Here is a 26,653-nt window from a genome sequence, read left to right as displayed (position 1 = left end):
GAGCTTATTTCAACTGAGATTGGTTAAGGCATTGTGCAGCTTAACAACCTCCCTTCCTGGCAGGGTGTACAGATGAGCATTTGGTGACAAAAACTAAGCCAACACAGCTGCAGCTGAGAGAGAACATGTGGACAAGACTTTGCTCCTCCATCTGAGCCCATTCAGTTGTGTAAGGTAGAGCTGCAGCACTCTTTATGCTCCATCCACTTAGGCAGGAACAGGGAAAAGGAAAATAAACAGGAGACAGAACTTGAGCCAAAGCTTTCCCTTTGCTACCACGCCAAAGAAAGGCAGGAGAAGAGTCTCAGATGTGGTGGTTGTGCAGTCAGATGGGCAGCTTGGGTGCTATAAATATTAGAGTGTGGTACTCAGCTTTAGCACAATCTGGTTGGAAAGGATTTTCCTCCGAGAGCCCCACCAGATCACAGTGGCTGGAGGTGGGAAATGGACTTGCATGCCATTCCAATTTGGTAGACACAGCTTGATGTCCCAGCTGAGGCTCCTGAGGGGAAATAGGAAAATGAGGGTCTAGCTTGTGAATCATGCCAAGTGTTAGCTGCCTGCCGCATTGCCTGCCTGCATCAGATTTGCATAATTTTGCCCTTTCTCAATAGCAGAAGTGCGCGCACCTGGAGGGCTTTGATGACAGAAGTACAAGTGCCTGGGGAATTCTGGCACCACCAGGGTCAGCTGGCAGCTGAGAAGAGGTTCAAAGGCTCTAAATACTGAGCCTCAGGGTCCAAATTCTCTGTCCAGGAACACTGATCATATTGGCTGTTTCATTTCAATGATTAGACAAGTATTACTTCTATTATATGAAAGTTGCTTTTGCACTTTGAGGAACCCTCTTTTTTCCTTGAATGTCACCAATCCGTTAAAAATCCCACATAATAGCCACTCTTATTCCATTCCTTTATCCCATTCTTCCTGATGTGCTCATCCTTTTAAAAGTGGACAAATTATTAAAGCTTGTTCTTAAAACTCTGCCAATTACATAAGTGGCAACTGTTATCAGCCATATTTGGGAGAAAAAAGGCATCAAATTGCCTAATGCCTGGGCAGATATTATGCAAAATCGGGTTGTTCCAACCAATGATTCCATCCAACAAACTAGGTCACTTCATGACTGTCTCCCATGGGATTGTGACAGGTTTCATGAGGTAGGGAAGGAAGAAGGTACAATTTGCTAGTTGGAAACAGATTCTGTCCTACTCCTCTTGAAGTCAATGTAAGAAATCCTATGAATTTGAGTAGGCATAAGAAAAAGGCAAAATACAATGAGTAATAAAAAATTATTTTCTGGCCAGTAAGAGGTTTTTATTGAAACATTACTGAGTAGTAAAAAGCAAACATGAAAGGCACAGAACTACACTTGACATGAATGTCTTTTTAAAAATAATCAGACATGTTTGATTATTTGTAATCCAGTATAATCCACTGTATAATATTAAATATTTTAAGAGATTTTTTCTTCCATTTGTTCTCAGCATGGTTGGCCTGAAGCCACAATCTTGTTATTTTTAAAGGCAACACTCCACTAAGGGTTTTGAATTTCTTTCATGTTGGCTCTTTTTATGGCATTTTGAAATTGATTGTGCATAGCAAATTTATAAGAGGGGAAAAAAAACTGAAACCCACAAACAAACTATGGCAGCATATTTCTCTCATGTACATGAACTCCTGGTCTTGTTTCCCAGGTTTCTGCAGCAGGAGAGACTCTACAAAATAGTTGCTAGGAAAAATAAACCTGTAAGTATGGAAGAATGGTAAAAATCCTACTTCCACAAGGCCGAAATATAACCAGTTCCTCCCTGTGCCACTACCAGAGAAGGGGAAGCAGGTGGATTTCTTAGAACCCTTCAGAGCTGAGAGTGCCAGCGGTGAAAGAACTTGCCTGAGCCTCAGCCAGATACAGAGGGCTGGGGAGAATACAGCTTGGCTCTGGACTGAAACCAGGGCCTAGTTCATTTTATACAGTTTTGAATGCACTGTTTAATGGCATTTTGGTGCCAAAAGATCAAGTAAATCAGTCTCTGCGAGAAACTGGATTCTTCAGTAGAAGGCAACAAAGCAATTTTTTTCTGATAGTGTTTCACTCCCTGGCAGAAAGCATGCTTTTTGCTCTGTGTCCTGGAAGTACACCTAGCAGATTGAGTTTGCTAAGACTGCTGTGTTGCTCCTGGTCACAACAGGTATTTTGCACCCCTGCCACATCCTCCTTCCCATTACAGCCTCTTCCGTCTGCCGTTCTCAATCTCAGCAGGATTCAGGTCTTGAATTTGAACATCCAGAATTAACTCTACCAGATTTGAAAGTCTGGGGCGCAGCCCCAGTGTGTATTAGTTTGGCTTTCCACTCGAGGTGTTTTGTCTCAAACAATGAAAACACATTGTACATTCAGATTAGCTTTCATAGCATTTGAGCCCAGATAGCCGGCTAGGACACAGGTGATGTTTCCAAATATTGTTTGGCAAACATCAGACTAGAAACATGCTTTCCTAAAAGAAAATGGAATTTCTCCAACATTAACCCATCTCCAAGAGTTGGGACTTTAATTAAAATAACAATTACTGCAAGACTTGTAATGAAATTGGGAGTCTGATCATCTCGCATTCCTGCCCTACTCAGGCTTCTAAGGTGACATCCTTTCTTCCTAAAACTTTCTGCAATGTAAAAAATGACCTGCATGAGCAGCCCAATTCTCTTGTAATTTGTATAGGCCTATAACCTCTTTTGGGGATTTCTTCTTAATTTGTATTCATTCGCAACCAGCAGAGAGAATGAAAAGTGTGGCAGGGAGAAACTCATTCCAGCAGTTCTGCAGCACCCTGCAGCTTGGCAAAGGTAATTTGTGTAGTTACAGCTCTGCTTTTATTGAACACATCTGCAGCAGTCATTGGATTGGGATGTTTCCTTTGTGCCTCCTTGAGAGCTAGTACATGTCCTGGGTGGAAGGCTGAATTTGAGAAATGTTCATATAGCCTGTGACCAGCTATGAGAATACAAAAGTCAGATTACTTTGATCCTATTAAACCACAGAGATACTATAACACACACACATACACACACACACACAAAAAGAAACAATAGAAAGGACTCATGGGTAAACAGCTATTTATTTGTTATGATCTCACCCTAAAGATTTTCACGTTAAGGCTTAATGTGATTTGGAACAGAGGTGAGCTGGGGCATGGGGTTGGAGATCAAGCCTATAAATAACAGTAAGTACAAAAACAGTTTAAAATTTTGTTCAGATCTTTTTTTCTTGTCTAAAATAGAATTTATGGATTTTTCTCTTCTACTGTTAGGATGAAAATAAAGTAGGATAAAGCAGCTTTAAAGTGCAATTAGAAGCAATTCAGGATAAAAAGCTCATCATGACTAAACAAGTGCAGCTGCAGGCAAAAGGCAGAGAAGGACTAACCCACAGCCACAAGGTTGATTTTACCCAGCCAAGCAGATTAGGAGTAGGGTTAGATACCTGGAGTGTTTGTGGCATACTGTCCCCCAGAGTGGGTGAAAGAGATGCAATGGAAGCACACACTCCCTTTTAAACCCAGAAGGAAATTCTGTTTGACCAAACCAAAGTTGTCTACCATTCCTTTCCCATCCCTCACAGGCTCTGAAATGTTCAGAAGCAAAATAGTGACCCGTTCTGCTTCTGATTTTCTTACTGCAGTTTTGCATTTTAATATAATTCTCGCTACACCTAGCACTACACGTATTATGTTCACATATATATGGGGAAAGAAAAAGACATTTAAAAAGTATAGATCCTACACTACACTACATAGAAGTCTGTCAAAATTTTGCACAATAGACCAGCCGACAATTAATCTTCCTTTCACCCCCAGCCACAAGCTGTGCTTACATCCCTCCACGTCAGAAAAAGCACATTCATCCATTATCTGTCTCTTTCTCGTCTCACTCACCAAACAGCTGTAATAAAAAAATCCCACCTTATAAATTACTTCAGAACACAAAGGGAAATCTCTCCATTTTGTAACAGATTGGCTAATTTAAAATGGAATGAGGATTCTATTTCCCTCATGTTTTATGCTAGCATATACTTTCTAGGACATCATATCTTGTTATCAATTTACAGCAAGTATTCATCCAGATTACTACAGGGTCCTCCAGCAAATGCAGAAACAAATTGACATTAAGAAGCCACACATTTTCTGTAGGGAGTCACCTTCTGCAAACCTTGCCTGCCCATAAGTATGCATAAAAATGCAGCTTCTAGGAAAAAAAAAAAAGATTGAATTCTTATCTTGGGGGAATGGAGGAGGGAAGTTGGACTATTAATAAATCCAAATGTTAGGCTTAAAAAATTATGCAGAGTTTAAGAAGAAATGATATATTGTACTCTCCCATTTGAGAAGGAATGGCAAGGCAAGACAGACATGGCCATTTTTTCCTTGAAGACAACTCATTTTCTTTCATATGCTTATTCAGGACTCAAGACATGAGTGCCTTTTAAGTGGGAGTCCCCACAGGAACTGCATCTTGGCCTTTCCCCACCATGTCAGTTCAATGGGTATGCAACTCCACTGAAGTGAAAGGCTCTCTTTCCCTGTTTAGCTTTCAAGAGCAGTGAGGCATGTTATTTTTTTTCTTTTTTTATGAGGAAACCAACTTGTCTGTCACACCTTTTGCTGCAATTGGATATGAATAGGGACCCAGCCATCACTCCCAGATTCCCTGTATTTACCAGAGGGTCTATTTAAGGAGCTGATAAAGGAACTTTAGAAGCTCCAGACACCATCAGGAAGGACACATTCCCTCAGACTTCATTTCACAGGAGCTGAATTTCAGCAGCTCTGCTCACATATTTTGTCAGCCATGGGTGCATGTCCAAAGATGTTCTTGGATTTGGAGAGATGGAGGTTAAATTGCAAAACCCGGGCTGGTGTGTTGATTACAGAGCTACTCAGGACAGCCTAGGCTTTGTCAGAGGCCACTTCAGGCCTCAGAGTATGGCAGAAAGCAAGGCTGCCTAAAGTCACCCTCATCCACATTTCCCTCAGGCATCCATACGGGCTGCACCTCTGAGATGTGGCTCCGAATTTCAATCATCCTTGACTAATGAATTGACGCTGACTGTTTTGGCATGGGGCTTGTCCCTGCAGTGCAAAACTGCTGAGAATAGGGGCTGCTTCCAGAGCAAAAATTGTCTCGTGACCCAGAGAGCAATCACAGCCCTGGTGACGCGCACAGTGCCCTTCCTTCAGTGCTGCACTGATGGTCGGCGTGTCAGAGTGCTGCTGGCATGAGATTAATATAAATGCATGAAAAGGTACATCTGAGGGGTGTGCCCTGAGTCTTCCTTGTCTGGCTGCATCCCAGGATCACAGCTGGATAACCAGCTGTGTTCCCAGCTCTGAAGCGCTGCCAAGCTAGAAGCCTCTTTGCTGCCACTCCTCTTTCTCCTTGCTGATACTTATTATTTTCCCTTTTCCCACACTTCTGCTGCGTAAAAATTACCCATCTGACAAAGAGTATTACAGTCAAAATCTCATTATGGGCACAGGAGGACACACCTTTTATGCAGAGCCGACAATTAGAGTTTATTGTTAGTCTAATTATTATTTCAACAGTAAAATCAAAATTAATCAAACAGTTACTCCAAGTCCAGCTACAATGAGGCTAATATTTACAGTTCCTATTATCTAATTATTGCTAATTCCCATTAACAGTACAACCCAATTTGTTACTCATCAACTTCCTGGTATTTACCTCCTTTGTTATATCACACTCACCTTTCTTACGAGTAGAAACAGCAAATAATTAGCACCTTAAAATCTTCACTGGAAGGAATATCTTGAGTCACATGGCTGCTTGAGATTTTTATGCAGTTTGTTAATACCACTTTTTTAATTGGTGTGCAACTTTAGTAACCAGTTACTCACTTAAGAGATGTTGGAACAACATGCATGCTGTAATTTCATTAGGATAAAACTATGACATTTTACAGAGTGAAGATAACACCAAAAATAAGTTGGATATTAGTAATCTGTTGGGCAATTGCTGATTCAGGCAAAACAAGCTAATGTAAGCTCAGGACCAGGCAAAGACTGAAGTGGCCTATGTTCAGGTAAAACAAAATCTGCAATTTTTCAGTAGCAATGGTAAGATCTTATTTCCTAAGGTGCAGGGCTATAAAAGCTGTGCTCACGCTGGTACTGCTGATGCAGCCTTGTACGTGCCAATTACATCAGTGCTGGTGTCAGTAAAACTCTTCTTGTCTGTTCTTTTTCAAGCTACAGCCAAATAAACTTCAGTCCAAGTGTTCCATGTCACTCCCCCAAACACCTGAGGTTTTCATTCAAGCTGTTCATATCTGATAGAGTCACACTTCCATTCTGAGGAACAGTGCTTGTGATTTGAAGCCTCCATCCTATTCTGGATGCTAACATCCACTGAATCCACTGAATCCAATGAATCACTTGAGCTATTCAGCACTGAAATTAAAGTTCATTTCCTACTGACAATAGTAAGATTGCAATAGCCATTATTAGTTTAGTTACTAGTGTATAGCACACAGGTACAGGCATAAGAGAGAGAGAGAGAGAGTGTGTGTGTGTGTGTGTGTGTGTGTGTGTGTGTGTGTGTGTGTGTGTGTGTGTATATTTAAATACATGCACATGTAAACTCAACACTTAGAATATGGTACTAAGTGACCATGTATCACATTTCTGAAAAACTTCAGGCACAGATAAACGGAAAGGAATGACCATCTAAAACCATAGATCTTAGACTGGAGTAGATTGGATCTTGTTTTTCCATAGATAGACTGAATCTTGGGTAATCCCTACTGCTTTACAAGTACCCATACTTGGAAAACAGTCATATTACCACCTGCAAGCTAAAACAGATTGCAGTAAATCAGAAAATAGGGGTATTGGTTAGTGATTATGAGAAGGCAGAAGAGGCACATAATACTGGGGAAGAATTCCCCTCACATTACCTGTGTGTACCCAACATGTGGGTTTTGAATAGGAGAAAGAATCTCATTTCTGGTTTAAAACAGAAAAATAATGGATTTTTTATGCAACCGAAGAAACAACATTTTGTCACAATACAATTCAATAGATAATGTGTAGGTAGAGCTAATAAACTGCTGGTGTAACCTCAATTTGTTTTTAAACTTTTCTTCAATTCAGCAGGCAAGAAACATCATAAAACTGTAAATGTCTTACAGCTTCTTTAAGAAGAAATCATTAAAAGGAAAGTTGACAAGCCTTATGTAGAAAAAGTTTAAATCTTACAGAGTAATGAAAAAGAAACATGTATGTGTTTATGAGTATATCCATGTTCAATTTATAATAATTTCTCAGATTTTTCTTGGTGTCCATATTATCTTCTGTTTCTGCATTAGGTCTAAAATGTCACGGTATAAGAGGCTTAAATATCATTGATTTGATTGCAGTAAGAGTTAGGTTTTTAAATGCCTTTGAAGTTCTGGTCTTTACATTCACTTTGTATGTTCAGAAATTGTTCTTTACAATTCTCACAGAACTACACTGAGAATAAATACAGTGAAGATTATTAAGTGATCAAATTCCTTGGTAATAGAGGCTATGTGGGTACCTTAGGTGAATAAACACTCACAGTTTGCAGGACAATTTGACAATTTTTGGCTTGCATCGGTTTGCCCATAACTAGAGGTGAGAAGGAAACAGGGAAGCAGAAACTGGGAGGACCTTGGGATCAAAGCTAAGTGACCTTGACAGGAAGAAGGCTTTTATCTGTCCAGAAGGAAGCAGCCCAAGCTGATGACAGTCAAAATGCACTAGAAGTGCATGTAATATTTAAGATACCGAAGTGGAACATGTTATGAGTGCAAATAAGTCCAATTTTTAGAAATGTATGAGATTTAATTAATTGCATTCTTTGTTGCAAAAGCATGGATTTCTCTGGATATAGTAAACAAACATTTGATCACTTCAAATTGTATTTAAGTTCAGGTCATTTAATCTCCTGTCACAAAACCCAGGCTAACAGAAATTTTGCCAATAAGAGTAACAAAACAAAAATTGAAAGAAGCTACAGTAGAGCTAAGAAAAGAGCTTGTCTCAAGAAAATACTTAAGACACATGGAGTCTTTCCATTAATGGAAAAATAGATGATTTAGCCCTCTCTGATGTGAAGGGAAACATCAGAGATTATACTGGCACCTCAGGTGGTCGCGTTTCATTTCTTACTGGAAATCATTTTCTTGAGCATTAAGTGCTCAGAGGAATGCCTGATGAAAAGGATTTTCTGAAACAAAAGTCTCTCTTGTCCAGATTAGTATCTCCTCGGGTTTTTTTTTTTAACAGGGACATCTGTTTATAGGCAAAAAGATAAATTTATACAGAAATTATTTCTTTTAATCCTGCTCCTCCCAGACTATTTCTCCAGTGTTTTTGATCTTGGCTATCAATCCCGGCAACTCCATAGAATTTATTCAGAATCAAAACCAAAAACTCCAGTGAGCAAAGGCCAATTTTGCTGTCTTCATTGGCTTGCACAGAGCAATGTTCTACTGAATCCTGGACTGAGAACAACCACTTGAATCATATATTCTGTATTTTTAGGATTAGCTCCTTCAGTTGTCTAAAACATAAAAGCAGAGCTGTCCCAGAAGCTTCTAATCCCCAATTTGCTGCATATGATGATCACATAGTTATTTAGCATTAACAATATAGTTAAGAGTTGCAGGATGGCTCCAGTTCCCTTACATGGAAAACAATAGAAAAGAGTCTGTCTGGAACAGATTTTAAAAATAAAGCACCATATTCAAGTCTCCATTACACAAGAGGAAGATTTCAGTAATTCCATTATAAACTCCACTTCCAAAAAAACCAAACTCTCTATACACTAAAGAGATTCCACATATAATTGCAAAGAATTTAGCGATACCAGAAACTCCAAATGCTCTAAGTCAGATTGTAGTCTTTCCTGACTTTTGTTGATGTTCTTTTTCTTTTTTTTCTCCCATGCCTAAGAAGAAAACATTTTCACAGGGATTTGATCACATACATTTTATTGGTTTCAATGCCCAGAGAAAGCTCCTCACCAGAGAAGTATGCTTTAACAAAACAAGCAAAGGGTTTAGCCACCTGTATAGTATTTGATTTTCACAATGTATTTGTATAGAGCTGCATGAACCAGGAGAAAAAAAGATAAAATTGTGCCATTCAAATTTGTTCAGTATTTCTAATTAAGCAACTCATTAAGATTTTTCAAAGAAATATTGATGTAAGTGGTATTATTAAATGCTTCAGAAGCTATTCAGTCACAAGTAACATTATTCTTTTATACATTTTCATATTCTGAGAAACATAAAATTACTAGCAAAAATATATTAAAAAGCCCTTCTCAAAGAAGAAATCCACCTCTCAGATTAGTGATTTGAAAAGCAAGTATGCATGTTTCCTATTCAAGAAACTTCAAGAGTTTCAGAAACATCACTCACTGTTCACAAAACCTCAGTTAAATAATGAGTCATCATGGCTGGAAATACACACTGAAGTGGTAAAGTTTATTGCCTCACCTGTAGTCACAGGTTGAGTGTAGCTGCTTCTGCCATGCACTTGAACAATGAATAAATATCATCCTTCTGGAAATAGAATGTGCTACTTGTCAAATTGCTAGAACATCCCTGCCAGCATAGCATGGTATTTATTCACCCTGAGTGAACCACAAGCATGCCTTCTTCCTATTTTAATACCCATCATTCAGTCCTAATAACTCTGAAGTCGCTCAGAAGTGGTCAGTCCCTCTCACTGCTGCAGCTGCTTCCTCATGCCAGTCCTCCTGGGCTATCCTGGCTATCTCCACCCTCTGCCATCCAGTCTAGCCCTGCTTGAGAGTTCCTAGTTCCTTAACAAGATCACAAGTAGGATCAAAAGATCTAAGAAGGGAGACCAGCCCGTCTTCATTAGCTCTCCTCTCTTGCTACGGCTTCTTAAGCTGTGTAATTAATAAGGGTAACATTAGGAAGCTTTTATAGATTCTATAGTGTTTTAGTGTAGCCAGTTACTATCATGATCAAAGAAATAACAGACCTTTCATCAAAAAAGAGGCATGACCTCCTAATCTGCAGTTCTTTTAATAGCACATTCATAATGAAATCAGTCTTAATGGGCATCTCTGCATTTTCTAGTTGGCTTCTCCCATTGGAGTATGTCTGCACAGATGGAGTTTGCTTGCCCACAATGAGCTGAGCATTGCAGGCATTTCTGATTTGGTAGCACTCTGCACCCATTTCACATTGGTAAATGGCCATGAAAGTCTATGAGAGAGAGAAGAAAGCTCCTTACAATCAAATGCAAAGTCAAAGTTTAGCTGTTTCTATCATGCCCAGGTTCCAGTACCTTATGTCCCACCTCGTTTGTTTTCCCCTAACTTCAGAGTGGGAAATTAGCATATGTTTCTGTCAAGAAGTCAGGAAAAATGAACTGAGCACTGAGCCTCTAGCAGAGAGGAAGATGCAAGCAGCAGCTGGTGAATGGGAAACTGCTTGAGAAAGACAAATGCTTTGCTGTGCCACAGATGAAATGGGGCTCACTGGGAGCAGGGGTAGCGAGGAGAGTCCCTGTAACAGGGAGCTGTGAAACATAGGCAGGAAAGATTACAGTCACTAAAAGAAAATAATAAAAAAAAGAGATACAGCAGCCATCGTATTTGGCATTGTGGCTATCCTAGAAATGTGAATTTACGGACAGCTGTAAATAAAAAATACAAAAGAATAGTATAAAAGAATAATATAAAAGAATAATCTCCTTTGTACACAGGAAAAGTGCATAAGTTCTAAAATGCCTAAATTAGAATTGTGGGAGTTCTGCTTACCTGTTTGCCCTCACTTGCTAAAATGATTCTCTTGTTAGAGTATCTGGGTTTCTTTGGAAGGGAATAAATCAGGATTTTAGCAATTAATATCATATTTCACGCTCTGCCCAAAACACCCCTGTCAAAGAATTTTCTTTTACTTGTGTCTGTTATTGAACTGCCTAATTGCTACTGTCAAAAATAGTCAGTCTTTGATGAGAAGATATGCCTGTGCCTATTGAAAAAGACGCCTTGCCTCCCCCTTTATTTTATTCCTGGCTGTGCATGTGGCAGTGTAGCCTGTGCCTTCATTATCACTCTACAATACTTCAGGGAGAACTGCAATGCCACTAAAGCATCTGCAAGCCCAGATTTTTCTCCTGTGTTTGGAGAGTATCGCTGACACTTTGGCTTTGAGTAATTGCTGATCAGCACAGAAAGGATCTGTTGCCTGTGGTTCTGTCTTATTTATGGGAGTTTGTGGATAATTTTCCTCAGATGGCATGAGGGTAGATACCTAATAAATGGTAGGCTGAGTGTGCGTGGAATGAAGCTAAACAGGGTATCTCCCCTAGAGCGAAACAGTTTTAACGGAAAAGCTGACCATTTTTCTTATTTTTTCTTTAATGTGTCCAAAAATTTTTAATAGTTTCCTTACCAGATATTTTTGAGTGGTGGCACCCCATACCATTCTCAGAATGGAGTCTTGTGTAAAATAGCTCTATTTTATTTTTTTTTTTAACAATGAAGAGCCTAAAATGTCACTGATCACTTCTGAGAGCATGTCTAGGAGACTTCCAAATTCCAGTGTCCAAAGAGAAATACAACAGCAGATATTCAGACCATGCAGCTTTTCCAGTGGGAGACAAAGAACTTTATATTAGACACTTGATGGTCACCTAAGAGTCTTTCTGTTATCTGGATAGGAAGGCCAGGCTCCTTTTCAGACATCAAATTTTGGTGCATAGCATAGACTGAATTTCTTTTTGATGACACACCTGTTTTGAAGAACCTGCAAAGGGTTAGGGAAAACCACAACTTTATAATTTGATAGCAGCTTAGTGCCTGTCTGAGAAAAACAGTAACTTACACAACGAGATGATAATGCTGCAGACTTATATCAAGAACTGCAACAGGAAATAAGATTTTCCTATATTTTCATGGCTTCAGGGTTACTTGGAGTGCTGCTGGAAACTCTGGCTGTAGTTCCATGCACATCTGCTACCTCTCTGCCATTAAGGTACTCATCAGGAATAAAAAAAATGCATATCAAATATGCATAGCAGTAGGAGCTCTACTGATTTGTTCTTCTACTAAACGTAGTTGATTGCTTGGCTGTTTTAGTCTTCTATCAAGGAACAACTTAATGTAATTTACGGTATTAGTCTGTACTATCTGCTAGTCACATACCTGTCCCTGGTTTAGATTAGAACACAGCATTAGCAGGTGCTTCCTGCTGCAAGGGGACATGGAAATGCTGCGGAGGCCTGTCCCCACATCACCTGCAAAGGCAGAAGAAGCTGGAAGCCCTTTGCAAGACCAGCTCCTGCTCGGTGTTAATGCCACCCAGAGGCAGCTCACAAAGAGGACAGGATCAGCTAGGGCTGTGTCTGTCCTTCCTCTCCCATATCACTCCTTGCAGAGGTGACCAGCCTGTGATAGCTACCTAAGGTTGCTGCTCCTGCTTTCACACCCAGGGAATGCCAGATCCTTTTCCAGGTGCTCCAGCTACAGTGTTCATACACGCCCCAGCTCATTACCAATGTCCAGCACTGTGCAAAAGGTGCAAAGCTGCTTGTGCTGCTTAAAGCACAGATAGGATGACTTGGACTTCCATCAGAAAGGAAGAATAATATCCACAGGTTACAATACTGCTGTAAGCCTCAAGAATCCACATCCAGATTCCAGCCCTTCCACATATCTTCCACAGATATTCTTGAATGACCACAGAAATGTCACTTAATGCAGCCATACAATGAAAACAAGATTTCCTTTTCTGTGCCATTCTTCTGTCTTGCGTGTTGAGACTGTTTTTGCACAGTGGATAAAAGATACACTCCCAGTGTGGCTAACTACAGAGACTGAGAGTGGGCATCTCTGGAACAAGATGACACTAAGGATCTTTCCAAATGCCAGGTGAAAAAAAAAATCAAAATCTCTGAGAACAGACAAATACCATCATCATTTCACACAACAGCTATTGAATAAATTCGTACAGTCATCTTTTGGCATGGCCATTCATGACCTTAAGAAGGAGATACACTTCTCACTTCCCCTCTTTTGTCAGTGTGTGCTTCTGTGAGGCCTGGTACTCTCACTAGGTCCACTAGGATTAAATCAGTTGTATTGTACGAAACCACCATGTTAATAGTTCCCAGTGCAGGATGGAGGTAGTAGTTATCTTAGTATTTCTACTGCATTTAGTTATTTTTATAGTGCTGCACCTTTTTTCCTGCTGAGAGAACTGAATAAAAAAATGACTTTGAAAGACATTATAATCAACGGCTGCTGGCTGCAATTACATTGTGTACTTGATGTCTTCATAAAGTACCTCTAGTTTAAACCCACAAATCTTTCAGTTTGAATTCTCTCTTGGCTCTGTTCTGTTTTGTTATTTCAGTGGTGTATTTACAGGAATGATCGCTAGAGTATATGGGTTTATATAACAAAGATATAAAAAAGTTATCAGAAGATTAAAATTTCATCAGCTATCTTTACACTGGAAAAGTGGCATTTTGTTCCATTTATGACTGATATTTACAAAGGCAAGCCTTGTGGACAATAAAGAAAAAAAAAGCATTTGGGTTTCAGTGCTGTAAAAGCTTATTCACACTTGAGAAGACTATTAGATGAAGACTTTCAGATCTAAATGTTCATAAGAGAGACATAATTGTAAAGTAAGCTCAAACTTAACAATGGCGTTTTAAGTCCAAGTCAATTATGGACAAGTCTGCAGTGTTACAGCTTCTGAGCACATGAAACTTAGCTATTAATGAAAATATCCAGCAAGAAATTCTTTGCTATATGTGAAAATGTATTAATATGATTTATTAAAATGTATTAATATGATACTGAAAATAAGTGAATATGATAAATTTGGAAGCTTCTATTTTTTGAAGTTAGCTGGAATACTTTTTTTTTTCTCTGAGCAACTAATGTCACTTTAACCTTTCCCCCTTCATGGTAAGAAAGTAATTTTTTTTCAGATTTTCCTCAGAGACTTAATAATTTCCTTGCAGTCTGCCTCCAGGCTAGCAGAATCACATTCTTCACATTAGATAGGATGGCCCCAAGGACACCCTAGGGTCCTGGCTTCTCTGACTAATTCAAATTCTCCTAGGGACTTGGACATTGCTCCTTTGGCTTTGCAGTAAGGTAAAATCCAAGCAACAGATCACCAGATCATTACCTAGAATGCCTCATTCCACACCCCAGACTCTCACATCTGATGCAGTAAATGCAGAAATCACTATTTAGCCATTTTTCTCCTCCCCCATTAATGCTTTCCTCGCCTTTGGTTCCTCAGGCTTTGACAATGAGTTGTTGATGTCTTGCCCTGTCACAGACCTGACAGATTTAACACTTGCACATGATGTTTGAGCCAGGGGAGAGTCCTTCCAGCAAGACTACGTGAGTACAGAGGGTTCCTCTCACTGCAGGGTCTCACTGGGGGACTGGGAAGCGACTCTCCTGCGTAGGGAAGCTGTGAATCCAGAGCCTGCAGTCCAGGTACTGCCACTGCCAGTTGGCTCTGTAGAATTGTTTGGGCTTTAAGCAGACTCAGCCTGACAGACTTAATTGGTGCTGATTGGGTAAGCATCTAGATAATGATGTCAGAATATTTTTAATGTGTTCTCATGTAATCTACAAAATTAAATATAAATTAGAGCTTTCAGAGTAGAATCCTTCTTTTCTTCCGAAGATACTGCTGGTAAACACTTCATATGATGATGAAGCCAGGGAGTAGTTTGTATCTTTCTATCAACAACTCTAAATTAGACCTGATTTGGGGGCAGTAAAGGTACATATACTTGTGCATTCATAGTGTAATCTGCTAGATTGAGAGAGTAGAGTCTATTCTTCATCTTTGTGCATCTTTCTCTAAGAACTTAAGCAAACTCCATAAGGATAGGGGCAATTTGTCGTGTCACATAAATAAATATGTAAATAAATAAACATGCCTCAAGCCCTAAAACATCTCCCATGCTCAGTTTCCTATATGCAATGCCAAAGCAAATATTAACTTTCACCTGCTCATTCAGTTTCTGTGAGAGAATAGCGAGACATTATCAGTGCTTCAAAACACAGCTGATGTTCATTCAGTGTGCTAATGGACCTTAATCCAAACCTGTGAAGCTTTGTATGCAGAGCTCAAACAATGAAACTGTACCTCAATGGCCAGGGAATAAAGGATCTATTAAACTGCCAGTTCTGTTTGATTAAAGGTTGTATCAAAAACTTTAGAGACGCCGATGGTTGCCAGCCTATTTAGAAGCTATTCAAAATCTAATTATCAGCAGCCCATAACATCCAGGATGTATAAATTCATACAGTAGCATATTTGAATGCATGGGTTGAGAAAAGAAATTTTCCTAAAGTCCTGACTCTAGTATGCTTTATAAAGAATATTTCTTTGAGAATCTGCTGATGGAGTGACCACTATGGGGTTGAACAGAAAGGAATGAGGAAAAGCTGTTTTCCCTCTCCTTGCTGATGCCCCTCATGGGAAGGGTCTTTGCTAGTCTGGTTTATTTAACAACCAGCTGGGAAGACCACTACAATGCACAGAGCTGAGCAGGAGCAGAGGTGGAACCTCTTTGGGGCTCCTCATGCCAGGAATCTGTTCCTGATGCCTGTCACTATGCCAGAAAGGCATCTCCAGGGCAGGGCTCCCTGATTCATAGGAGTAACTCCAATGGATGCATTTCCTTTTTGATTTATATTTTAAATACTTGGATATTGCTCTGAAAGGATGTAAATTTGCACTGAGTTCTCACATTAAGGCATTACATTAATGAAGTGTTGGAGAGGGTGAATAGAAAGGCTGACTATGACTACTATCACCTGGGGGAAATAATTTTGAAATTGATACTTATAGTGATTAAGCAATTGTCTGAGGTTTAAATCTTTCAAAGAGGCATGAACATAAACTTCAGATCTGCAACTTGTCACACACTGAAGAAAGTTCTGTAGCTGCAAGTGACATTGCTTTTATCCTAACTATGACCACAGCTAAAGTTAGACTGGGATTTTTTTTTTAAGCTTGTATGTGCACATTCCTTCTTTTCTTGTAAAAAAGCCCATATTTGCTATACATTTGAGCTGGCAGAGCTAAGCCAGTTGTCTGAGGCTGTTGTACACTAAAATTGTTTTTCACTCTTGACAGTTGATTACACAGCAAGTTCCCCAGCCACCTAACCAGCTGATGGTTGAGAGAAATGCCATGTTTAAAGTGCCTCTTTTTACCTGACTTTGTGCAATGTGAAGAAAAAATTTCAGCCCCCATCCCTGGGTCCCATCAGTTATATTTGCACATCTACACTTAAAGAAAAGAAAATCTCCCTGGTGAATGACTTGTTTTCAAACTAAAGAGAGATTGCACGAGAAAAACTATTCCATTGCAGAGACCTCTCTGGAGCATGAGACACTGGGACTGGAGCACAGAATGGCATTTAAGAGCCACAAGAGCTCACCCTCCTAAAGGCTCAGCTCAGAGTGTAGTGCTCTGTCTTTTTTATTCACTCTACTAAATTTGTCACTATGACCCATAAAAGAGTAATCAGCACCCATAGGGCAGAGACACCCTGGATTCAGCTGGTACTTACCCCAGTTGCACGCTTTAGCCAGGGTCTGTACAGGTGTGTCTCCTCTCCTGCCTCTCCCAGGGAAGCTGCTGGGGCTTAGCTGCTCTGCTGCATCATGAGGGCTGTGCAGTCAAGAAGGACATTACAGATCATGCCCTTATTTCAGCATTTTGGACACATCTCTGCAGGGGAGAGTAAAGGGCTGTATTTCACAGCTATGATATCATTCTTGTAAGCTATAATTCAGCATGAGCCACCATAAAACCTTTCCCATGACATCAGAGCTGTGAAATATAGCTGACTTCAAGTGCAGAAAATTCCCCCACAGGAATAATTGTTTCCTGGCAATTGGTATTTGAAGGACTGATCCTTTAAAAGGCTGGCACAAATCCCATCTAGGTAATGCTGGTCCAGGCAGCACTTGTCTGGAAATGCTATGTGAGGGAGCAGAGGTATGGAGCCCCACCACAGGATCTGGCCATAGAGGAGCCTGTCAGGTGATGATTTTCACTTCCCTATGCCTCAAAAATACAGGCAGACCTCCCTAATAGCAAAGTAGTAGGTTTGCTCACGTGCTGTACTCCCTACATCTTTCCACATCTGCCCTCCAAACACAGATGATCCTGATATGTCCCTCCTGGTACCTGGCAGCTCACCAGGTCTGCCCCTGCTTGGGGCAGTACTTAACTCACCTGGGCAGGTCCCAGCAACCCCCCACAGCAACCTGGCAAGAAAATGGAAGTCAGAAATGCTGTGTGAGATACAATTTCCTCTTCCATACCACATGAAGGAGGATGTCCACTTGAATAGAGTCCAGTGGGAGCCAGGGTAATAATCGATGTTGGCAGAGCCATAAAGGACAGGACCTTACATGGGTCAGAAGGGTACAGGAGGAGAAAAGAGACTATAGACATGGAGAGGGTTATAGCCACCTCAGCTCTCCCTATCCTGGTGTCTGAATCTGCTGAACCTGCTGCTTGTGTCCTGCTCTAGCAGCCTGCACTCTGGTTTGCTGATGCTCCATCAGTTGAACTGAAAGCAATTGTTGAACACATTGTAAAGCTTAGTTATGCCAGCTTTCCCTGTTCCTCCTCTGGGAAGGTCTTGTTGTGAATGCAGCTCTGTTCTTGCTGTTCTCTCTCTGTGTCTATGGTTACGTGCATGTGTGAATACACCCAGGGGTCTGTGTCTCTCTCACAAACTCTCAAAGCTGTGTGTGGACACAGCTGCCATGACCTGCAGGACAAAGTTGTCTTTCCCTGCCTAATAAGAAAGCTACCTACAACCCTTCCCTCTTCTCCAGAAGAAATTACACTGTGTCAGAATTAATTGCATTATTTACATTCTTCCTCTTAATGCTAAAAATCTTACTCCTTCTCACACAGAAGTTACCTCTTAACAGTATTTTACCTTTTGAAACAGTAAAATGATACTGTTGGAACAGTCCTGTTCTATTACTTACTATTAATATAAAAGCTAAGTGCTATTTCTTTATAGAAAATGATTTACTAACAGGAACTCTAAGAGACTTAAGGTTATTTCATACAATTTATTACCAAGAACAACGACAGTGAGAGAAGAGTAGTTAATCCGAGGCATTGCAGGTGCTGTAACTCCTTCAGCATAGCTCAAAGGCTAAATTCTGTCTAATGTACACCTTTAAATAGACAAAAACACACTATAGGTGAAAAAAATAATCTTTGATGTAGAATATGATCCAAGTAGTGTTTTATGAAGCACAATGAAACAGAAGAAAAATTTATTTTCAATTTCGTATAGTCAGATTGTCATTCCACAGTCCAAATACTGAGAGATGCTGTATTGAATCTTGAGCTGGTTCAGAATGATTTGTTGGGTTTTGATCGGAATGCTGAAAAAGAAAAACCCTAACTTTTTTTCAAAGAGCATCAGTGAGAAAGAAAATAAAAATTAATCAAATTATCCTTCTCTGAGGTTATAGATCTGTTTGAACTAAAAATTCAATGAAGTGTTTACAACAAAAATAAATGTTGTGGAATGTTTCTGTCAACTAATTCAGATTTCTTCACATTCTAAAATGTTCCAAAGCTGTTCATTAGGCACTGGTTACCTGAGACACATGGTATATTTTCTTCCTTTTGAGTAGAAGCTTTCAGCTTTTTCAAAAACAGAAGAGCTGTTCACAGTACTCTGGGGTACTGTATCTGTAGTACAAGCTTTTTGCATGTTGAAAATTATGCAGTATTCAGAGACAGAGATAATTTTTGTAATTGTTTTGTAGGTGCACTGATATTTAGTATTGTAACAGTAGGAAGCAGTAGATAGTAAAAACCCACACGTAGCAATGAACTAGCTGCAGTTTGTTTTCTATTTTTAGAAGTTATTCGTGAAAGCATTTACATTCATAACTATGTATTTAAAGATTCAAAACTCTGGCCATAGATGATGAGAAAACCAAAATGTCCACTTCATCTCTTATGCAATAACAAGCAGGTGTTATTATGTGTGAGATATTGATAAATACACACATTTATTTCACTAACCTGTTAAGCCAGGTTGATTCCTTTCTAAATGGAGTCAAAGACAAAACTCCTTAAATGTGAGGGAAAAATCTTGGAGTTAAGTCCAGTCTTTTCAGTCCATAACTATAGCAACAGAATGCTCCTGGGAAGACAGTGTGCAGTTTTGCTAGCACTTCTTTAATGTAATATGGTAACTCCATCAAGATCCCCAGTAAGAAAGTAATCAGTTGCATCCCAAAGTTCAGACAGTAAAAAGAGAAATACTTGGCTTGCCTTTATAAATGAAGGGAAGCAAATGGGATTAAAGGGGACCCACACATACCCTGAATCCCAGCATCATGACTCCTGCCCCATACTTGATATGGATCCACTCAGATAATTTATAGGACCATTTGCAACATTTTTGAATGAGAAACAGCCCAGGTTTTCAGCAATCATTATTACTCATTCACCTTGTGGACTTATTGCTGCAGTGATGACAGTTAAGTACCTTTGGAAATGCTAAAAGAGTTGCTATTTTTCTTTTCAGAGATCCTTTGAGACTGCAAAGACTATTTAAAGAAGGAAGACGGCATGAGATTGGATTTAGTGCAGTAAAGTAGGTTAATTTGAGGACAAGACAAAAAAATCATTATTTAGAACTACTGGTGTTGCCGTGATGAGAACTTACCATTGCTTCTGGCTGCTGTTTTGGGCTGGTCAGCCCCACCAAAGTTTCTTAACTCCATTATCCAAAAGGACTAGCAGCTTTCCAGAAAAAGAAAAGGTTTTGGTGTTGTCTGGAAACAGCAGGCAAGACCTCCATCGTTCCAAAAGGAGCTGGATGTGGAATCAGTTCTTTTTATTGGAGGAATACACAGGAACTGACTACCAGTATGTTGGCAAGGTAAGTTACTTTCATATGCATCTATGTTTTGATTTTAGAAGCACTGGAAAGCCAGCATTAGCAAGTAGGGAAGAACAATGCCTGCTACAACTTTTAGTTTGTGTTCTGTGTGCCCAGCCTCTGCTGAGGAGTAATTCAGTGGAAAGGTCTGTGCACTTCAGTTTCAGAATGTAATCAACAAGTCTTCATTTAACCAGGAAGTCCCATGGCAAATCACTGGCAATTCTATTAAAGATTTTGCATTTTGTTTTGTGTCTGGAAATAATGCAGCTTAATTATAGGCTAGATTTTTAGCTTTAAACTGGGATATGTGTTTTCCCGTGTGCTTACTAATTTTGCTGTAGTCAAACTATTTAAACCAGGAGAGGTTTAGAGCTAAGTTGGGATTCACAGTACTTACATTTTTGTTGAGGATTCTCTCTACCCAGCTAAAGGTAATTGTTTTCCTTTTTATTACCCACTGCACACAGCAATGCTACAGCCATTTTCTGATGAGGTTTCGTGGTGCCACCGATCTGTGTGAAATGACCTTCACACCACCAGCCATGCTACTACAAAGCATGGTTGAAGCACACTGTGCATGTACACTAAGAAGCAACAGGCAGCTGAAAATTTCTGATCTCAAAGCATACTGTTAGCTGGGAAAGGGTAAAAAAAAAAAATTAAAAAGAAAAGTCACAGCTTTACTCTGAGAACATCCACCTCCCTGAGCAGCAGACTCACATGTAGGTGACAGACTTTATGTAATCTGTAGAGCAATGCACCTGTGTCAAGAACCTAAAGAGAGTCTATACTGCCCAAGGTGCCACAGTCTATAGGAATATGTCTTGCAGAATGCAGAAATTATGCTACTGATGATGACATTCAAAGCAGAAACAATACAGCCTGGTTTTCCAAACAAAAATGGGGTTGTATCTGATCTAATTTGATCTCTCAAGCCTCTTAGCAAAGGCTGCAGATCACAGTGATTTGACATTTTATCTCCCTCTGCAAGCTTCTGAGCATTCCCACGAGAGATGGTGGCTGCTTTTCTTGCCTGCCAGTCAGCTGTCAGTCAAAGTTGGATGCAGCATTCCTTTCCTGCTAAATGGCTGCAAGGCATGATTCAAATGAAGAGCTACTCAGCTGGTGTAATACTCATAGAACTCCAGCCAGGATAATCAGCATTCATGAAAGGTACCATTGAGCCCAATCTACAGGAAAAGGCCAAAGGCAGAGAGTCCTCAGAGAGGAGAAATAGAGAAGGAAGATAAGAGGGTAAGAAAAGATACCAAAACAGAAGAGAGTAACAGGAAAGAACTAGAAAGACAGAGATGGAAGGAACGGAAGCTTTATAAAGAGGCATCAAGATGGAAAGGAGAGGGAAATGGCATTAAATGGGGGTAGACGATAAGAGTTGGGAGAAAATTTAACTAAAGAGAGCAAAAACAAAACCAGAAGATGAGACAGTGAAAGAAAAAAAAAAACAAACAGGTATGAAACATGGAGTCAAGGATGAAAAAAAAAGACAGCAAATTGAAAGACAGCAGTCCTCCACACACTCTCCTGTTTCACAGTCTGCTGAGGGTAGTCAGGGTAATGGGGATCTTTTTGTTCAAAGATAAAGCATATGGTCCTGAGGTGATCCTACAGTCTGTCATTGTCACTGTGAATTTTGACATTAAACTTCATCAGCCCCCCATTTTTTCTACTGCAGAATTTGAGTACTAGCTATTGACTTCAGAGAGACTGATGGGGAAATTAATATTCCTGCAGAACAAATTTGCTGAGACTGTTTAAAAATGGTCTAGTTGGACCAGAAAACCAAGACAGTTTCAAAAGGAGTCAGAAAGATAAATAAAAAGTACGTTATTTTTAAAAGTTGTTCTTCCACCTATTTTTACTTTATTACACTTTCTGTTGTAAAGCATAGAAACAACACATAATGTATAAATGTCATTGATTTTGTGTTCCTAAACCATTCACAAGTGGCCTTTCACACATCTTTCAAATGCCAGAACTACTCACACTCTTTTAACTGAACAATTAGCCAAGAGGCATGAAAGAGCAGCCTTTTATTATTAAAGTTGAGGACTGGTGTGAGGGGAAATGATAAAAACATCTAAATGTCTCTAAATTGAGGTAACTAGGCTATTTAACTGAGCAATTAAACTTGATTGATGTGGGCAAATGAGGATTATGAACATTTTTATGAAGCATATTTTTTTTTCTCAGAGGATTAAATGTTAACCTTAAATATAGATTTAAAAATAGTGGGAATATAAAGATGAAATTTGAACAGCAAATTTTTTTAAAACAATAGTAATATATGTATGTAAAAGGGAATTGTGCTTATGCCTTACTGTATAAACAGATAGACATTAATCTTCTGGGGTTTTTGTGTTTAGTGGTTAAAGCTAGGTGGGCATTAACGTCATAACCATAAAAAGAAAATATTCTATATGAGCTACAAAAAAAATATCTTTTACTCATGCTGGTTTCACTTTTGCCTCTTCATTTTTTTAACATCTGTTTAATCCAAACATCTACATCAAAATTTGAGATGTAAGAAGTCTGTTGTGAAAGATTCTAAAAAACAGCTTTATTTGTATGAAATGCCCAAATTATAGTTGTGAAATCCTGTAACTGTTTAAACTACAAAAAACAGATTTACTTCATAGTAGTTTTAGATCTTAGGAAAAGAGCAGTGAAAGGGGATGCATTCAGTTTGGGATAATAAAAGAGAAAAGTAGTATCTCTGAAGAAAGAGCTCAAGGCAGTATTGCAGACAATGCTGTAGCATCATCTGAGTCACAGACCAGAGCACTGTTGTTGTCTATACCCTGCATACTCTTCTATTCATTGAACCCAGAGCATTCCATGCTTTAGGAATTAATTGTCCAAGTACATTTGAAACCTTTTTTTTTTGATAGCGGTGGGTAGTGTCAACTGTTAAAAAGTGGTCCCCATTTTGGTATGCCTCAGACTTCATTGTCAGCCCAAACATGCAGCTATATCTCACTGGACAAGGAGGTGCAGCTGCCAACAAGATGCTCACAGTGTTACAAACACAAGTTGATTTTGCTGGGGTGCTGACACCAGATCGATTGCTTTATTGCCCATCCTTCTATTCCTGAATTTCATTCCTGTGTATTTGTGAAATAAAGTCTTTTTAAAAAGAGATGAAATTCACGCCCCCAGTCACTGTAGTCACAGACCTGAAGGAACTTGAGGAAAAGTTCTAGACTAGATTTATTCAATGCACTGCTGAATAACTTGTGAATTATGGCTATGCATTGAAGTGTTACTGATGGGCACAGTCACATTTTAACCTGAAGATATCTTTTCTTCTGGTTCAGAAATTGTAGCACTTGGCAGGGACTCAATCCAAAAATGAAATAAAAGAATTACATGAGTATCAAAGTAGAGACGTGTCTAGAAGTACTACCTAACCAAAATTTGCAACACCTGAGTTGGGTTTTAAAAGAGATCTAGTTGTACACATGGCTGCTTAGTACAATTTGAAAGGGCTGTGGTGAATGCAGCTTTAAATCACAGGTAAACAATGAAGTGATAGTACAACTATATATAAAAATATATGCTGTGTTTCCTAGAGATCTTCGGATACTCCAGAGGTAAAAAAAAAAAAAAAAAAAGAAAAGAAAAGAAAAAAAATCTACCCTGTTCCAAGATCATACTCATAGGTACAGTTACTCTTTGTATACATTTGACAGCTTTGACATGGCAGTCCCACTGGCTACATAAAATCCATGTACTGGCATCCATCACTGAGTTTAGAGCACAAACCTAGAATTATCCTTACATAAAGGGATGAGATTCCACTTTCTTTAAGACTAAAGATTGATCTGAACAAGTCTTAAATCTTGCTCGTTAACCCAAGAACATCTTTTGGCAGTCTGCAGTGGGAAGGACCAACCCGCTTTCCTGGTAACAAGAGGCACAACTGTGGAATGGTTTTGTAATGCTCTGGATGGCTGGCACTAAAAGGAAACTTCCAGACATCCTTTTCATTTTTGCTGTGTCTTATTGATGTTCATATAGTTCAAGCAGTATGCTCGCCTGGAAGCTATCTGATGTTACTACCTGTACAACCCATCATAAACAATCAACCTCTGCTGACAGCTCCATTTTCCCGGGAAGATAAAGTCAAACTCCTGCTGGTATGTGGCTTGGCAAAGCAAAAGGGATACTGTGTTACTGTAGGCAAACCCAGAATCTTTTTGTTTGGTGTTGAAAGAACCTCTTGGAAAGATGAATTCCCCTCTGTCAAGAAATGATTTAAGGTACTGTTGACCCTGCTTTTGAGGAGGGGATAAATTAAATTTTATCACAGTGTCGTTTCAGCAGTGTTTTTCTTTTTTTGTTGTATGATTTTACTTCTGGCTACAACCATTCTGAAGGCAAGCACAGCAGTGTATTTCAGCAGAAGCAAATGAAACAAAAGGCAGAATCTCTTCCAAGCCATTGCAAGTAGAGGGACTAAACAACATACTGAGGGAAAATTATCTGGCTGTGAGCACACACAAGGGGCTATTTAAACAACGAAAATTACTGTCATGTAATACAGTCCATGCCTTTCCAGCATTTTAGGTAGTAATGGGTAACATTACTCCAATGGTTAAAAGGTATCATATCTTAATTGGATGGCATGATAACTAGCAAGAGAAATCTTCAATTTCTCTCAGATTTTACTGCACTACTGTTCTGTACTTACCTTTAAAATTTTTGTACCCCGAAAAAGCAAGATGGGAAAGGTCAAACTAAAATGACTCCCCTGCACTTCTGACATTCTTTATGCAGCTTTATTGGCACTTGTTCAGTATTTTTTTTACCTAGCCTTGTAACTTGCACTTATGTATACTTGATGCCTTCAATGTCCTGTTCCAAGCACAGACTATTTGTTATTTTTACAATGCCTAAAGTTAAAAGTTACCTTTGTAACTTCTGTTTATTCAGAAAGTATCACAAAGGAATTTTCTATTCATTTCTGATTATTAAAATAGGCTCTCTTGGGGTCAAGATTTTGCTTCTGCATCCAGAGACAATGCAGACCAGCCTTTTGCGTGTGACAAAACAGATGTATAGGGAGGTTAAGTGGCCTTCCACACAGCTAAAAGTCAGAAATTTCACAGCAGAGGTTGGAAAACAAAAGAAAATCAGAGTTCTTAGCCCCTTCCCTACCCCCCCCCCCTAGTTTGTATGATTAGGTCACCTGCCTCCCTCTTCAGTAGGCTAGTACTTGTCATTCTCCTAAGAAGCAGAACAAATGCTGTGGCACATCTGCGCTTCCATTATTCCTCATCCATCAGTCATATTTTATGTTCCAGCACTTGACTTTCCCAAGTGCCCTTCATTTCTATATTGCATTGCACACACATACACACACTTGTCTTGTATTCCTGTGTGAAAGATTTACGGGCGCTGGTGGAAGTTCTGTGTGCTGTCGGTCCCTGCGGAATAGAGATAACTCCGTAATGAGGGACAGCTGAGAGGTTAGGGGCCCACGACGACAATCCAGAAACAGCTTGCAGGTTTTAAACCATCACACGGAGGCTAAGAAAGGAGATAATGAGCAATGGGTGGGATGGGCAAGGATATTATTCAGAAAATGAAAAGGCAGGAAATACAGCATGGTTAATGTTTACGATCATCATAATTGTGAATCTACTTGGCATCATCCTTGTATCCAAATATATTGCACAATATAAGAGCCTTACAACCATCTGTTTCAAACAAACCACATTTCCTACATGATGGCACATGATGGTACTTACAGTGTAACTATACAGAACCTCCTCCCCTTCTTCCCATTCTGCCTGCAGAAAAAACAAATCCTGGGACCCTCAAGGCAATATTTCTGTTAATTCTTGTTTTTCATTTTTGTGTCCCAAACAAAACAATTTTGTTTTCCACATGCTAATTACCTACTCATACCGGTGCTTATATTTTGGATCACATCTTTTTCCAGATCATCCTGTTCTACTCTTGTTAGCAGTCTGCACAAAGTCCTGAACTGTGTGTCCCTAGTCTTCCAGCTATAGAAAAACAGCTGAACATCTTAATCTTCCTCTCTAGGGAGAGACTACATGTGAAGTTCACGCTTGATTATGGATTATTTAGATCGCTGTTATGTGGAGCTGCATTACTATTTTTTTGTTTGTTTGTATAGTACAATAGTGTTCCTGCTATGAAACTGCAACACCATGAATATAAATTATGAAGGCTAGGGATAGCTGAAAAATAAAATCCCTCCTTCAGGCCTAAGACAACCATTGTTACTCCACCATTTGTTATTTACAGTTGACTTACCAAATATAGTAAACCATAAAGCTTAGAGAAATCTCTTTATTAAATTAAATATATTGTCTGTGCCTCCCTTTTCTTTTGCTGCCATTTCTCTCTCTGGTTAACATCAGTTCACAGTGGGGCAGCAGCAGGTTGAGAGCTGTGGCCAGTCAGTGTAACATTTCAAAACACAAACTGAAAATGTGTTGTGATGTGAATGTCTGCTGTTGATCTGTATGCACTAATGCAGACTGTGGCTTGCGTTCACCATTAATGGGGTGAAAGAAACCTCAGCATGCACTTGCAAGTACTTCAGGATGCAGTGAAGCTTGTAGTTGTCATGAAAGTCTGAGGTGGCA

The 26,653-nt window shown here is 39.5% G+C and overlaps 1 protein-coding gene across 4 annotated transcripts in view; it reads left to right on the top strand.

Moving 5' to 3' along the window:
- CDH6 (cadherin 6) overlaps positions 1-26,653 on the top strand; it is a 102,925-nt gene that overhangs the window by 31,623 nt on the left and 44,649 nt on the right. For 3 of the 4 annotated variants that reach the window (XM_058042411.1, XM_058042425.1, XM_058042419.1), the window contains exon 2: positions 19,653-20,009. The exons of the other annotated variant lie outside the window; for it this stretch is intronic. In XM_058042411.1, the coding sequence (XP_057898394.1) occupies positions 19,782-20,009 (228 nt within the window). In that variant the 5' untranslated portion in view covers positions 19,653-19,781. The remainder of the gene's footprint in view (positions 1-19,652; positions 20,010-26,653) is intronic. 4 annotated transcript variants of the gene reach the window in all.

The sequence above is a fragment of the Melospiza georgiana genome, chromosome 1 (genome assembly GCF_028018845.1).
Source record: "Melospiza georgiana isolate bMelGeo1 chromosome 1, bMelGeo1.pri, whole genome shotgun sequence".
Taxonomy (NCBI): Eukaryota; Metazoa; Chordata; class Aves; order Passeriformes; family Passerellidae; genus Melospiza; species Melospiza georgiana.
Note: the sequence above shows the minus strand (reverse complement) of the source record. Positions and strands in the feature narration are given on the sequence as shown.